We start from the raw sequence: 16,047 nt of genomic DNA on the forward strand, positions 1-16,047 counted from the left end.
AATATCCAAAAAAAAAAAAAAAAAATTCATTCGCCATATAATTACTGTCGATTTAAGTGATAGATCATACGACGAACATTTGATCATAGATTTTTTATCAAAAAAATAGAGATCTCTCTCTTTAAATACATGCCATAAATTGTTACAGTGACTTTATCTATTTGTTATCGTGAATATTTGCTCTTATATATTGCTCATGTTTACTAATCAGTTTAAAAGAACGTTCTTTACGTATTCTTAACAGTTCTTAGTAAATTCACAAAGGACATAATGGCATCAACTCGAGTAAGTATTGGTTAACGTGTAATACATATTTTTTGTTTTCTTTTTCCTTTTACAATATATTTTTTGATTTTAAAATATATATATATATATATATATATATATATATATATATATATATATATATCTCCATACTAATTTATCTTACTAGTTACTAATTCTCTTTTACTTCCTTTGTTTAACAAAATGTATTTTATTTTTATAGTTAGAGAAGATTATAAATAACTACAAATTATTAGCGAAAAATTCTGTACTGAATTCAGCCAAAATTATTGGTATTACAAATGATAATATCTTTATACAAAGTACATGGACTCAAAGAAATCTAGAAAGACGAACAAATCAACGTTTTATACAAAATCATATCCTAAATGAAAAACTTCAACCTATATCGCAAAGTTTTCCTATTGATATTACAGGAGAGTATGTATCATATCTCATATAATATTTATTTTTTAATTACTATTTATTTTTCATTATAAAAAAAAAAATATACATAATTTTTTTCTTTATATAAAGACTTGCATCAGCCACTACAAAAGATGAACAATTTAAAGCTGTATTAAGAACTAGTACCATTGATAATACTCCAAAGCAGTTCATTGAAATTTGGACCAAAGAACGACTTATTAAAAATTATGATTTAACGGCTTTAGATGTACATGGTGAAGTTTATACAGATTGTAAGAGAAAACATTTTTAATTTTCTTAAATTGTGTTATTTATTATATATAAAATTTCAGTTTATAATTTGTTCAATAATTTTTACAGCTGAATTTGGTACTTTCGAATGGTCTCCAGATAAAACCAAAGTGCTATATATCGCAGAGAAAAAGATACCAAAATCTGAAGCATTCTATAAACAAAAGTCTCTGGATAAGAAAGATAAAGAAAAAAAAGAAGAAGATGGAATAGTACCTGTAAGATGTCTTGATATATTTTGAATTATTACAAATTTGGATATTAACAATTGTTATTATTAAAAAGAAATCTTATTAACAGGGTAATGAGTATATTTATAAGCCTCATTGGGGTGAGCAATTAGTAGGTAAACATCGTCCTACTGCTGTAATACTTGACATAACGACAGATGAAATTACTACATTATCAGAAATACCAGAGAAATTGTCTCCTGGACAATTGCATTGGATGAAGGATTCAAAATCTATAATCGGTGTAGTTTGGAAACATGAACCAAGACGTTTAGGGCTTGTTGCATGCACAAATAGACGTTCTTGGATTTTTATTATATATAATGGAAATTTTCGTAAGAAATATTTATATTTTTACTATCTGCAGAGCAATAATAATTATATAATAGATATTCAAGTATATTAAATTTTTTAGATCTACTATCTAGAGATGGGTGTGCAGTGCGATCACCTAGAATTAGCCCGGATGGGAAACATCTTGTTTGGTTAGAAAGAAATGCTGGTGGACCACATCACAATGTTCATAAGCTTATGTATCTTGATCTTGAATTTACTGAAAGAAAAGTACGTCATATCTTTTATTTATTTATAAAACAAAAACGTGACTCTTTTTTATGAAATATTTTTTCTCTTTCTAGTCTGATATACTTGTTAATAATGTTGATACCAGTATAATTATTAATAATGGAAAAGTATTTTATGGTATATATGGTCGATTACCACAACGTTGTTGGAGTGAAGACTGTCAATATTTGTTCTTGAGTACACCTCAGCAAACTAACATACGCTCTTATATAATTGATATCAGTAAGAGATACTATATTTATTGTAGGAGTATATATAGTTTCGATAATACTAATTGATAAATACGTTTTGTACAGAAAATAAAACTATGACTGAGATACAAAATGATGAAAGTTCTCTCAGCATCTTAGATGTAAAAAATGATATAATTGCATTTTCACAAACGTCTCTTTTAACACCACCAAGTCTTTGTGTAGGATATTTGAATCCTATAACGATAAATGATGGAATTATTGTTAGAGTCAATGTCACTACAATGCTAAAAATTGATGGTTTTGAATCACTTATGTACGAACATGTATTTTATGAATATGATAATAATGAAGATGTCAGTAAGTATTATAATCATATATACGAAAAAATAAATGATTTACATAATTATCTTTAAATGTTTATAAATTTGTTTTTCTTAAATTATAGTAACTCTAAATATATTATTTCAGAATCATTTAATTTTACATATTTTGGACCAAAAGGTGGAATTGATGAATCAACACCGTTAGTAGTAGCACCACATGGAGGTCCACATTCTAATTTTACTAATTCTTTCTCCTTCGATTATTCTTTGTTTGCACTGATAGGTAAATAACACACTTTTCTTTTTATATCTCTATTTTTCTCTATTATTTTTTACTAATATTAAATAAACAATTAAGGTCTGGCAGTGTTACAAGTTAATTATCGTGGTTCTACTGGAATGGGTTCCAAAAATGTAGAATATCTTCAAGGAAAAGTTGGCAATGTAGATGCAAAAGATTGTGTGACTGCTACTAAAGAAGCTTTACGTAAATACCCATGGCTTAGTTCTTCACATGTAGGACTTTGTGGAGGTTCTCATGGTGGATTTTTAGTAGCACATTTAAGTGCTCAGTATGCAGTAAGAAATAAAACTATTAAACCTGCAAAACTATTAAAGAAACAAAATATGCAATATAATAATAATAATGAAGATATAATTATCATATTAAATATAATATAATCATTATTGTCAAAATATTTCAGGACCTATATAAAGTTGTTGTCGCAAGAAATCCGGTAATTGATATTGCTGCTATGTTCACCATTTCGGATATTCCAGATTGGTAAATAACTTATTGTATTATCAATTTTGCTTATTTTTAATCGTCCAATTTGTATTTCAGTCGCAATACTTTATCTGTGGAAGAGAAACTTGCATATCACCATAATGTGTAAGCTTAATTGTTAACTAAAATACTATAAAGTCCATAATATTATAATTAAAAGTAGACTGAAATGCAGTATTATTGAACGCAAAATTTAAAATGGTGTTAAATATATATTTTATTATGTCTATACTATGAGAATCTTTATTTAGGTGCGCAGCTGTAATAAATGTGCCTTATGATGCAACTGAATCATACAGCGCAACAAAGTTAGGATGCATTGAAATGTTTATAAAAATGTTTAGTTGTTCACCTATTGTTCATGTCGATAAAGTTAAAGCTCCTACTCTCATATGTATTGGCACAAATGATCTGCGAGTTCCACCGTCGCAAGGAAAGCTCTGGTATCACCGTCTTAAAGCTAATAACGTCAAGACTAAGTAAGTAAACATAATTAATAAGTTAAATGATATTTGATATATATGAAGATTTAGCTATAATAATGAGTACATAAATAGATACTCGCGGAAAGAGTTTTGGTATAAAGATTTTAAAGTCTAAATTTTTCCACGATGTAATTAGAAAGACTAAATTTTTTGGATGTAATTTAACTGTATGTTTTTAAATTATCAGAATGCTTGTATATGAAGACAATCATCAGTTGGGATCAGGTAATGCCGAAATGGATTCTCTTATCAATGTTTGCTTATGGATGATCGAACACAACAGTATCGAAAAGGATGATGATGACGACCCTAAGAAATTATAAAAAAAAAAAAAGAAAAAATAAAAAAAATATATATATATATATAACAACAAAAATATATAATAAAAAAATATATAATAAAAAAATATTTGTACAAGATGAATTTTTATTCATTATTTTTGTGATAATAAACAAAATACGTAAAACGTAACACATGTATTATGAATTTTTACTTTAAGTGTTCAATACTTGTGTCACTATCTTATATATATTATATATATAAGGATATATATTTACAAAAATTTCATTATACAAATTCATTACAAATGGTTTATACGCACACGCATATACGCGCTCGCGTTAAGGCCTATATTATCGACATAGATTATATTTTTGTAGTGCTTATTCTATCAATACTTTTATTAATCATTGATCGCAAAATAAATAAGAGTAAATTAAAAGTATAATATTGAAATAAACTATATTTGTTCATTATAAATATTAGTGGCAATGCTTATATTAATTGTTTATATAAAAACTAATATAACATTGAGAAAAATGTCATGGCTCAAAAGTAAAAAAAGTTATAATTTCTTACATTACAATTCTTAATAGAAATACACTTTCTAGAAAATATAAATTTTGAGTAATTTTATCAGATCTTTCAAGATTTTCATACAAAATTGTTTTAAAGAAATAATCCTCTATTTTTAGATGGAAAATAAGATGTATCAAAATATTAAATGTAAAATTGATTTCCTTATGATTATGTTACTAATCATTCTAATTGATACATTTTAGAAAATATATGATGCACCTCCTTAATAATAATGAAAATATTGTTAATATTGCCACATCGCAGCATTAAATACATTAGTTCTTGAAAAGGCTTACTTTTTACTTAATACATATATATATTTTTAATTTCTTAATAAAAAAAAAAAAAAAAAAAAAAAAACAAGGAAGCTATGGATATGTATAAACCATATCAGAAATATGTCGCAAAAACTAAACGAAGTGTAGTATAAAGTTATAAACATTACTATTCATATTAAAAACATGAAAAATGAATTAGGCAGAAATTTGTACTCCATTTTCCTTGCTCATGTTAATTCTAAGATTTAACCTTAGATTTTTTAAGACGTATTTCTGATTTTAACTTCTTATATGCTTGTACACATACATTGTTTAAGAAGCAGCATCACCTAATTAAAACATTAAGCAATATACTGCAAAAAATTAAAGGTTATCCATTGATAACTTACATCTGCTGCACAGTAGAATTATTCTGTTCTGGAAATAAGGAATCATAACTAGGTGGAAGATCTTTATCTAACACAGGAGGTGGTACAGCTACTTCTAACATTGGAGCTGTTGGAAGTTGAGGATTATTAATGCTTCCAGATTCTTGTCCACCTGATCTAGATAATGATGAGTGTGCACTTGGACCGGCACAATCGGAAGACCAAAAGAGTAAATCTTTTTTTTTACATGCCCATATGCATACACCAAAAAGAATTGTACACAAAATTATTGTTGTCACAGCACCCACTGTTACTTTTGTTCCAGTATTGCTAATGATATCAGTGGCATTTGGACAGTTTTCCTCATCCCGACAGATTTTTAGTACACAATTTTGATATCCGTCGCAAAAGTAATCTTGTAAAATACATGAATCAAAAAGTATTGATGTATAATTTATCGGAGTGCTGCCCTTACATTCTATAAATGAAATTGATAAAATTTATTCTTATACTCCAATAATATTAATGTGACAAATGTTTTAAACCTACTTTTATATGGTGTATAAACAATACTGAGAGTAGGAACTTTTTCTGCAAATAAGTATCCCTTTTTGGCAATAAATATTGTAGTTTCTAATTTGCCATTAATATCAAATTCTGAATATGGATTTTCAGAAAAAAATGATCCAAGCTCATAGGTGCTATTTTCTGGTTCAGGGACTGGATAATATTTAGTTGTGTTACGATCGAAATTTCCACAAAATTTTTGTGTTTTTTGACTGTCGCTCCTTTTGAACTAAAAATATACACATTTTAATATACACAATTTAATTGGCAAGTCAATCAGTGACCGAATAACTTTTTCTTAAAAAATGTATTTACCTGTACATAATCTACACACTCTGTTTTATTACGTCTAAATGTCATTTTTTGTATTACACCAAACAAGCCATCTCCTTCATTAGCTTTAATAGTAAATTTACAATATGTATCAGTATTGATTCCACGATCAAGTGTAATTTTAACTATAACCGCTAAATCTTTGTTCTGTTTATTTGATCCAATTGTATGACAATCCTTCCCATGTTCTATATTATCTAAGAGTATCAAAGAGGTTATATAAAAAATATATATAATTTTAATAGCTAAATTTATCATACAATATATAACTTACATTCGATATATTTTAAATAATGTGTAGATGATCCTAAATCGATTAAAAGCGTTGTCAAAAATATAAAGTATATGAATCTTGTAACATCTTGGTCCATTTTGTACCAACGGCCATAAACTACAATTCAGCAAAATCGAATTGTGAAAAGTAAGATATGAAAACTGCTAAATTTTATACTATAAAGTTAAATTAAAGGGTTTCGCCAGTGACATTGGTTACCAACTGAGATTATTTTCACCAATATATTTTATTTTATTTTATTTTATTTTATAAAAATAACACCATTATTAATAGATATATATAATAGCTTCGTTTCATTATTAGTTATATAAATTCAATTCTAAAGAAAACAAATAATTCACAATTTTTATGCATCGGAATAACACGAAATAACATAAATCAATCAAACACGAGACAGTAATGTTAACACAATATAACCCTTGTCATAGATTAGATAGTTTACTTTAGGTTGAATACTCGACAACTAAAATAGAATGTAAACGTGGCTAGCTTCTCTTTTAACGTATGTGTTCGAATTTTTATGTTATTAGTTGTCAGATATAATTCAATTCTCACCGCGCTTAGTATTAAAACATGTTAAATAAGGTAAATAATTCAGGTAAATAATTTCTGTATATATTACTGACTTATAAAATGTTACTATTAAAAAATTAATAATACATAAAGATTTTTTAAGTGATATATGTATATATATATATATATATATATATATATATATATATATATATGTATATATATATATTTTATAATAACATTAGTCTATTCAAAAAATATTCCAGACATTTATTAGTAGTTATAATTTATTTTTTTTGTTGGATCTATATAATAAAATAATGTTGCTAGATACTCTCACAATGAAATTCATATACTTTATATGAAACGAATTTATTATTAATATCGAAATATAATCATTATTTTTTTCTTTTTTTTTTTTTTGTTCCAGATAAAATATGAAAAAACAAGGAAAAATCAATGATTTACGAAGATTACATTTATATTAATAATAATAATAATGAATAAGTTGCAGCAATGTAAGTATCATAATGTATAATTTACAATATGTTTCTATTACAATATGTATTATAAGAAATCATATAAATCTATAATTAATATCTATTCATTCCCAATATTGTTCTCAGTTAATGGACAAACACTAAAATATGTCAGCTTAGTTACATTGACTCTTCAAAATGCATTGGTTGGACTTAGTATGCGTTATGCGCGGACTAGATCTGGGGATCTCTTCATATCATCTACAGGTAAATAATATAAACACACATTGACATATTTATGACATAAAAATCATTTTGCTGTATTTATATACTTTTATGATATATAATTTTCATAGCCGTTGTTATGTCAGAGTTTTTAAAACTATTGACATGCTTGGTTTTGGTCTATATCGAAGAAGGTGAACTATTAAAATTTTATAATGCCTTAAAACAAACCATTATAAAAGAACCAGTAGATACTTTAAAAGTATGCGTACCATCAATTTTATATATCATACAAAATAATTTACTTTATGTGTCAGCATCAAATTTAGATGCAGCAACATATCAGGTAAAAATATTTTATTATGAATTTCTCATATTCATTTATTATCAATTTATTTATAGTTTATTGCGTTTTAGGTGACTTATCAACTCAAGATTTTAACAACAGCTTTTTTCGCTGTAGTAATTCTTCGAAGATCATTAAGAAATACTCAATGGAGCGCGTTAATACTTTTAGTTATAGGAGTAGTATTAGTACAATTAGCACAAAGCGGAACAACAGTTACATTACCATCGGGTATACAACAAAATCATTTACTTGGCTTCACAGCGGCCTTAAGTGCATGCTTTTTATCAGGTTTCGCAGGCATATATTTTGAAAAAATTCTTAAAGGATCTGATATATCTGTCTGGATGAGAAATGTTCAATTGAGTTTATTATCTTTACCCTTTGGATTAATTACTTGTTTTTTAAATGATGGTGACGTTATTAAAAAACAAGGCTTCTTTTTTGGCTATGATTCATTCATTTACTACTTGGTAGTACTTCAAGCAGGCGGTGGACTTATTGTTGCTATGGTAGTAAAGTATGCGGATAATATACTCAAAGGATTTGCCACCTCTTTGGCAATCATAATTTCGTGCATAGCTTCCATTTATTTATTCGATTTTCATTTAACATTTCAATTTTCTTTTGGTGCATTTTTAGTAATTTGTTCAATATTTTTATATAGTTATCAGCCCAAAAAAACTATTGATAAACATTCTTCTATAGACAAATCTGATGTATGATATAATTGTCATTTTTTTTATTAAAAAAGAAAATTCATATTTACGTGAATACTTAGAATAATCATTGTTGTAAACATGGATTATGTAAACATATTCAAATTATTTCTTTGCAATATAAATAATCAAATCAGATATATCAAAGATTTTATGACCTTAGCAAAGATTAATGAATTATGACATTTTAATGAAATTAGTTAACTTTCATAACTGGTATATTTTTATAGGAGAATATAATAAATATATAATCACGTAAAAAAGTAAAATTCGACATAAATACTTTCTTTATACTACACAGTATATTGTTATAAATGTCATATATATGCATAAGTGTAAAAAAAAAAAAAATAGATTTGATTAGATTGTAAAGATGATAAATCCTTATGAATTAAGATCATGGCCTTGAGTTTTTAAAATTATTAATCATTGCTCGAAATAGAAAGATATTTTTCTGCATTAAGAATTGAGCGAATTGCAATTTGAAAAATCTTTGTAATGCAGAATACAAATTCATCTATAAAAATCATGTTTATTTTTGAGATAATTAAATTAAAAAATCAAATTTTTTATACTTATACTTTTTATATATAATCTCATTTTATGTACTCCGAAAAGAAATGTCATATTTTATAGAAATTATTTTATATCGATAAGTAAGAAATTCTTATTTAATAGTAACACATTTTAAACCAATAAAAAAAAAAAGAAAGAAGAGTTAGAAGATTGATAATTGTATTTCTATTAAATTTTTTGTGTTAATAGTAACGAAAAATAAAAAATTTTTACAATGTACACAGAATTTTCCTTTAGATATTTACTCCACAAATGATGCCATTTTATTATCACTTAATGACCTTTGATATCAAGGATCAAAAAATATATACATAGATGATTTTAACATTCAGTAATTACTGAACGTTCTAAAATGAATTTTATTATAATTTAAAGTTACTCGTTTAATTATAAAAGTGCTTCGTTTAAATTACGTGCACTCATTTGAAAATCAGTGAGGCCACAACACACATCACAAATCTGCCTATCTCTTTTTAACCTTTCTAACATATCCATTCGGTGTCATCTAGACTATGACATATATACATATAAACAATCACTGTAATTGTACGTAATATAACTGCAAATGAAATTAAATATTCCAAAACGAAAAAGAAGAAAAAATATCTCGTTAATCATACACATTCGAAGGTTATAAAAATTTACAAAGGAGTTTAATGTTAAAAAGATGCATTATAACATCAAGGCAAATCGTATCGAAGATAACAAGTTTCAAAATGCAGTAGAATTTATAATCCACTATTTAAAATTTATATTATAGATTTGATACCGATCGATCGTTATCATCGTTTTAACCAACGAGTATCATTTCTTTTGCTTATTTTCTCTCTTTTCTTTTCCCCGTAATAAAATTAAAGCACCGAATTATTTTTAATAAAAAAAAACGCGCCACGCTCGAACTCGTTGAGTGAAGGTTATAAGTTCGTTATATTGGTAGCAGTGAGACCTAACCTTTCAGAAGCGTAGCAGCAGGATCGCGAGTGTACGCGATTTTTGAGAAAGCACAAAAGAAGTTTTTCTATTTCACGATCGCACGCTTCTTCACACGGTTTCGTAGGTCACGCGATACACAGAAATCGAAGAGGTTTAAAAAGAAAGGGAAAAAAATATCAAAGTGGAGACGAGGAAGGTGTCCACCACGTTTTTATAATATCCTGACGACACTTCCTACCCTGGCTACTGCATTTTCAAGAAAGCTTCCTCGTCGTTCCTGACTGTTATGCGGTGGTGAACATTGACTGGTGAGAGATAGAGAGAATCTTGAAGAGAGAGAAGAAAAAAGAAAAATTGTGTAAAGAAAAAGAGACGGTGAGAGAGAGAAAGGGAGGGAGAAAGAGAGAAAGGGCGAGAGAGAGAGGGGGGGAGAGAGAGAGATAACATATAGGCAGATAGAATTGTAGAAAGAGAAACAAGGATAAGAGAGGTGAAGGGGATTTGGATAGAATGAGTGAGAAAGAAAGAGAGAGAAACGAGTGAATGAGACAGAATCAGAGGGGGGAAGAGGGAGAAAAGAAAAAGAATTTTTTTTTTTTTTCTTCAATGATCCCTTGATATTATCCTTTAATTTAATTTATTTTCAACTTATTATCAGTGGCTTGCATTTCGAAAGTAGAACGAGATACCTCATGGTATGTGTTATTCTTCTTAACATTATCGTGTAATTGTGACCAATAACATCGTTAACCAATTCTATATCCATATATCTTAACGAATGATTTCAATCTCGATTTAACGGAATTCATTATGACCTTCGAATATCGATAGCGACCTTCTGTTCCGTACAAGAATTATAAGACATATTTCGTCGCACATTTTGATCGAGAATCGAAATCTCTTTAATAATATTTTTCAAGCCCGTTACGTCGTATTTACAGTAGACAGGTCCATTTGTTTGTTGTTTTCCTACATGAATATTTCCATATAATTTGTATTTTGATCGATCGTACATTTCTAATTGGTTATTTCTCTCTCTCTCTCTCTCTCTCTCTCCCTTCTCCTCCCTCTCTCTCTCTCTCTATGTAATTGTATATTATTATACATATAGTAAACTTATATCTTCTATCTTCAAACAAAATGAATAAGTATTTCTTTTTATTCTTATTTTTATAATATAATCATTACAATAAAGTGTCATTTTGTTAGAGAGTTTAAGTGTAATTTGTTATATATTCGTGTATGAATATATTATTCTGTAACTATCAAAGTACTTTTAAATAACTGTTACTATAATCCTATTGAATTTTATTAAATTTTTCTCTCATTTTTTTCCCTTTGCAGAAATTGTAAGTAGTAAGTAGTAACACTGACGCTCACCAGGCAAGCGTATAAGAATAGGATGTCGGGGCATAGAGGCGTTGGAGGGGCAGGGAGTCATCAAGGAGGCCCCCCAGGCCTCAAACAAATAGATTTGGATCAAATTTGGGGGGATCTTCGTGAGGGTATAGAACAAGTATATAATAGACAATGTATGTCAAAACCAAGATATATAGAACTTTATACGTATCCTTTTAAAATGATAATATCATCAAGAAACAATAATAGATATTTTTATATCTATAATATCCTTACTATATTGCTGAACATAGACATGTATATAATTATTGTACGAGTGTTCATCAACAACATACTAGAATGTCTACTAAAAGTAAAAAGGGCCAAATATCACAAGGAGGTGCACAGTTAGTGGGCCTGGAATTATATAAACGTTTGCGTGACTTTCTTAGGAATTATCTCATTAGTTTGCTCAAGGTATGTATATTAATTTATATTTTGAAAATTAGAAGGTTTGATTTTATATTATTTAAATATTAATTTATACATATTACAGACTTTTTGCATATAGTTTTCTTATTTTCTTATAAAGAATATTGATGTTTGTGGTATATAGCATGGGATTGACTTAATGGATGAAGATGTATTACAATTCTATACAAGACAATGGGAAGAATATCAATTCAGTAGTAAGGTGTTAAATGGAGTATGTGCATATTTAAACCGTCATTGGGTGCGTCGTGAATGTGAAGAAGGACGTAAAGGAATATATGAAATATATCAATTGGCCTTGGTTACGTGGCGTGATAATTTATTTAAACATTTAAATAGACAAGTATGTCATTATATCTTAAATAAGCATATATATATATATATATATATATATATATATATATATATATGTTTGATAAATTAAAAAAAAAATTATGAGAATCTGTTTTTTTTTTTTTTTTTTTTTTAATAGGTTACCAATGCGGTGCTGAAGTTAATAGAACGAGAACGTAATGGAGAAACGATAAACACACGTTTAGTCAGTGGTGTAATTAATTGTTACGTAGAATTGGGCCTGAACGAGGAGGATCCTGGTGCTAAGGGACAAAATCTTATTGTTTATAAAGAATCCTTTGAAAATCTCTTCCTTGAGGATACAGAACGATTTTATACTCGTGAAAGTTCAGAATTCCTCAGACAAAACCCTGTTACAGAATATATGAAAAAGGTATTTAATTATGCAATATATATTTCTATAAAAGGAACTTTCGTTTATTTTAAAAAATATTCCAATTTTTCTTTACATTAATATTTTTATTATAGGCAGAACAAAGGTTATTAGAAGAACAAAAACGAGTTCAAGTTTATTTACATCAAACAACACATGAACGATTAGCAAAAACTTGTGAAAGAGTACTCATTGAAAAACACTTGGATATATTTCATTCTGAATTTCAAAATCTTTTGGATGCTGATAAAAATACAGATTTAGGGCGAATGTATCAATTAATGGCAAGAATACCAAATGGACTTGGCGAACTACGAAACCTTTTAGAAAGTCATATAGCTAATCAAGGGCTTGCTGCTATAGATAAGTGTGGAGATTCAGCAGCTAATGTAATAACTTTTTCAAATATTAAATGGTAAATATGATATATATACATAGAATAATATCTGATATGAAATGATTTGTTATACAGGATCCTAAAGTATACGTCAACACCATCTTGGAAGTTCATAAAAAATATAATGCTTTAGTATTAGTTGCATTTAACAATGATAGTGGCTTTGTAGCAGCATTGGATAAAGCATGCGGTCGCTTTATCAACAGTAATTCTGTAACTAGAGCTGCAAATAGTAGTAGTAAGTCACCTGAATTGTTGGCAAAATACTGTGATTTATTGCTTAAAAAGAGTAGTAAAAATCCTGAGGAAGCAGAACTTGAAGATACATTAAATCAAGTTGTAAGTAATTTAATAGAATATTATATTACTTATATTTCTTTTATCATACATATATATATTTCTTTTTCTTTTTTTTATTCTCATATATATATATATATATATATATATATATATATATGTATATGTAACAGATGGTAGTATTTAAATATATTGAAGACAAGGATGTATTCCAAAAGTTCTATAGTAAAATGCTGGCAAAACGTTTAGTGCAGCATATGTCTGCCAGTGATGACGCAGAGGCTTCTATGATCTCCAAGTTAAAACAAGCTTGTGGCTTTGAATATACTTCAAAATTACAGCGCATGTTCCAGGTAATGAATCTTATTACATATTAAGTAAATATATGACCGTTCATATATTTTTTTTTATTATTCTACAGGATATTGGAGTATCCAAAGATTTAAACGAACAATTCAGACGACATTTAACAAATTCTGTAGAACCACTAGACATTGATTTCAGTATACAGGTTTTGTCTTCTGGTTCATGGCCATTCCAACAGTCCTTTACTTTTTCTTTACCAACAGAGGTATAATTTATTATTAACCTATAAGATTTTAATTGAAAGTTATTTTAATTTTAATTGTACATATTTATATTAACATATTGTCAAAAAATAAATTTTATATAATAATAATAATATTAATTAATAATGTATGTTTTTTATATTTTCAGTTAGAGAGATCTGTACATAGGTTTACAACCTTTTATAGTTCACAACACAGTGGAAGAAAGTTGAATTGGTTATACAATATGTCTAAAGGAGAATTGCATACAAATTGTTTTAAAAATAGGTAATTATCATATAAAGAAGATCATTTAAAGTATAAATATTAATTATATTTTTTATTATATATTAATAATTATGATGAGATAATTAACGAAGTTAATATGTTATATTATTATTCGTTTGATTTGATTTTATATTTCATAGGTATACATTACAAGCATCAACTTTTCAAATGGCTGTTTTACTGCAATACAATGGATCAACCATATGGACAATACAACAATTACATGATGCTACTCAAATAAAAATGGATTTTTTACTTCAGGTAATATAGAAAAGTTTAGAAAGATAAGATAACAGATTATCTCTTTATTTTAATATTTTACAGGTTGTACAAATACTTTTAAAGGCTAAGCTATTAACAGCAGTTAATGATGACGAAACAGAGTTAACACCTATGTCAGTGGTAGAACTTTTCTCAGGCTATAAAAAGTATGTAGTCTTTCTTTCATTTTTTTCTTTTCTTCTTTTTTGTCTTTTCTTTTCTTTTTTTGCTTTTTTTTTCTTTTTCTTGTTTTTGCTTTTTTTCTTTTTTTTTTTTTTCTTTTTTTTTTCTTTCTTTTATTACATATAATCACTTGTTTTTACATTGCTTATATTTTTTATGATATTTGGAATGCATCTTTATTTCAGTAAAAAATTAAGGGTAAATATTAATATACCAATGAAAACGGAATTAAAAGTCGAACAAGAAACAACACACAAACACATAGAAGAAGATAGAAAACTTTTAATACAAGCAGCAATTGTTAGAATTATGAAAATGAGAAAAGTACTGAAACATCAACAACTAGTGGCAGAAGTTTTAAATCAATTGAGTTCCAGGTTTAAACCAAGAGTACACGTTATTAAAGTGAGTATTTATTTATTTTTTTTTTAATTTTTTTTTATTTTTTTTTTTTTTATTTTTTTTTTATAGTTAATTCTTCTATTTCTAACAATTACTGTGATTGTTTAATGTTAAATGTCTACTCTTTTCTATAAGATAAATAAAAGAACATTACATACATTGTTGAAAAAAAAGATGAATGAATTTTGACATATATGTACAATGTATTTTTTCATGCTAATATGATGTTTCGTTGAACTGAAAGCATTAAAATATTAAAAATTGCTCCTGCAAATTATTGATGATCTTTTTAGTTTTTGCTATATCGCAGGAAGCAAATATGTAAATAATGAATAATTGAAACCAAGAAAAATTATTAATGTTCTTTCAGAAATGTATAGATATTTTAATTGAAAAAGAATATCTGGAGCGCACAGAGGGTCAAAAGGACACATATAGCTATCTGGCATGATCTGTCGATCTAGGACATCAATATAGCAACAACTATGCACGCAAAAAAAAAGATGACTTCACACTGTCATTGCTACATACGTGTCTCGATATTTATTTAAGACTCTCACTAGTATTTTCTCTGTACACAGTTCTTGTACCGTAATGTCCCTCTGGTCGCATTTAGAACCTGGTTTTTATAATATGTTAATAAAATTATTTCATATAGTCAAGTTGCTACGTGTGTTACTGTCTGTGCCGTTTCTCACACATAAATTAAATTTTCTTTGTATCATGTTGTACTATAAAAGATTTGGAACATGTATGTCCCATTTTTTAAATTGTATATAAAATGTTGCACAATGGAAAAATACAAAAACATATAATTAAGTAAGTTAAACAACAAGTTATAAGAAAAAAACTATAATGTAAATTACTAAGTTAAACGCGAGTGATAAATGTACATTACAAATAATAGCACTCTCTTGAAATGTTGAACCTATTGGAAAGTTCTACATTTTATTTCCGCCAATTTTAAGAAGTAAAATTATTTTTAACACTGAATAATACATAATAGTATTTAATTATTTTCTTAAAACCTTGATTA

At 27.1% G+C, this 16,047-nt stretch overlaps 4 protein-coding genes across 15 annotated transcripts; 3 read left to right on the top strand and 1 right to left on the bottom strand.

The window, feature by feature from the left end:
* The first annotated feature begins 5 nt into the window (after positions 1–5).
* LOC118441085 (acylamino-acid-releasing enzyme) lies at positions 6–3,961 on the top strand. 2 transcript variants are annotated; one of them, XM_035865051.2, is made up of 14 exons: positions 6–285; positions 488–705; positions 802–965; positions 1,054–1,202; positions 1,285–1,549; positions 1,630–1,778; positions 1,853–2,021; positions 2,096–2,350; positions 2,462–2,599; positions 2,675–2,895; positions 3,021–3,100; positions 3,161–3,208; positions 3,355–3,582; positions 3,776–3,961. In XM_035865051.2, the coding sequence occupies exons 1-14, from the start codon at positions 271–273 to the stop codon at positions 3,909–3,911; spliced, it is 2,235 nt and encodes a 744-aa protein (XP_035720944.1). In that variant the 5' UTR covers positions 6–270; the 3' UTR covers positions 3,912–3,961. The 2 variants fall into 2 exon arrangements, with proteins under 2 accessions (XP_035720944.1, XP_035720945.1); XM_035865052.2 differs by lacking the exon at positions 3,161–3,208 and having other exon boundaries at positions 8–285; positions 3,776–3,959.
* Positions 3,025–10,222, bottom strand: LOC118441088 (uncharacterized). Of its 3 annotated transcripts, none has more exons than XM_035865059.2 (5): positions 6,267–6,377; positions 5,975–6,189; positions 5,642–5,888; positions 5,114–5,570; positions 3,025–3,174 (listed from the first exon to the last, which is right to left on the bottom strand). In XM_035865059.2, exons 1-5 carry the CDS (start codon positions 6,361–6,363, stop codon positions 3,171–3,173), a joined length of 1,020 nt encoding a protein of 339 aa, XP_035720952.1. In that variant the 5' UTR covers positions 6,364–6,377; the 3' UTR covers positions 3,025–3,170. The 3 variants fall into 3 exon arrangements, with proteins under 3 accessions (XP_035720952.1, XP_085514009.1, XP_035720951.1); XM_085657883.1 differs by lacking the exon at positions 3,025–3,174 and adding an exon at positions 4,066–5,053; XM_035865058.2 differs by lacking the exon at positions 3,025–3,174 and adding an exon at positions 10,097–10,222 and having other exon boundaries at positions 4,067–5,570; positions 6,267–6,383.
* Positions 6,315–9,242, top strand: Ugalt (UDP-galactose transporter). 3 transcript variants are annotated; one of them, XM_085657884.1, is made up of 5 exons: positions 6,315–6,413; positions 7,231–7,318; positions 7,427–7,546; positions 7,636–7,850; positions 7,922–9,242. In XM_085657884.1, exons 2-5 carry the CDS (start codon positions 7,300–7,302, stop codon positions 8,573–8,575), a joined length of 1,008 nt encoding a protein of 335 aa, XP_085514010.1. In that variant the 5' UTR covers positions 6,315–6,413; positions 7,231–7,299; the 3' UTR covers positions 8,576–9,242. The 3 variants fall into 3 exon arrangements, with proteins under 3 accessions (XP_085514010.1, XP_035720953.2, XP_035720954.2); XM_035865060.2 differs by lacking the exon at positions 6,315–6,413 and adding an exon at positions 6,732–6,885 and having other exon boundaries at positions 7,922–9,241; XM_035865061.2 differs by lacking the exon at positions 6,315–6,413 and adding an exon at positions 6,740–6,872.
* On the top strand, positions 7,447–15,673 carry Cul1 (cullin 1). Of its 7 annotated transcripts, none has more exons than XM_085657880.1 (14): positions 7,447–7,546; positions 11,423–11,644; positions 11,731–11,893; positions 12,033–12,251; positions 12,381–12,635; positions 12,731–13,024; positions 13,108–13,371; positions 13,503–13,682; positions 13,751–13,900; positions 14,047–14,165; positions 14,306–14,426; positions 14,490–14,593; positions 14,795–15,014; positions 15,382–15,673. In XM_085657880.1, the coding sequence occupies exons 2-14, from the start codon at positions 11,481–11,483 to the stop codon at positions 15,460–15,462; spliced, it is 2,334 nt and encodes a 777-aa protein (XP_085514006.1). In that variant the 5' UTR covers positions 7,447–7,546; positions 11,423–11,480; the 3' UTR covers positions 15,463–15,673. The 7 variants fall into 7 exon arrangements, with proteins under 7 accessions (XP_085514006.1, XP_035720934.1, XP_035720935.1 ...); XM_035865041.2 differs by lacking the exon at positions 7,447–7,546 and adding an exon at positions 10,246–10,386; XM_035865042.2 differs by lacking the exon at positions 7,447–7,546 and adding an exon at positions 10,313–10,453.
* Positions 15,674–16,047: the final 374 nt, after the last annotated feature.

The sequence above is a fragment of the Vespa mandarinia genome, chromosome 6 (assembly GCF_050613455.1).
Source record: "Vespa mandarinia isolate Hongniang chromosome 6, ASM5061345v1, whole genome shotgun sequence".
Lineage (NCBI taxonomy): Eukaryota > Metazoa > Arthropoda > Insecta > Hymenoptera > Vespidae > Vespa > Vespa mandarinia.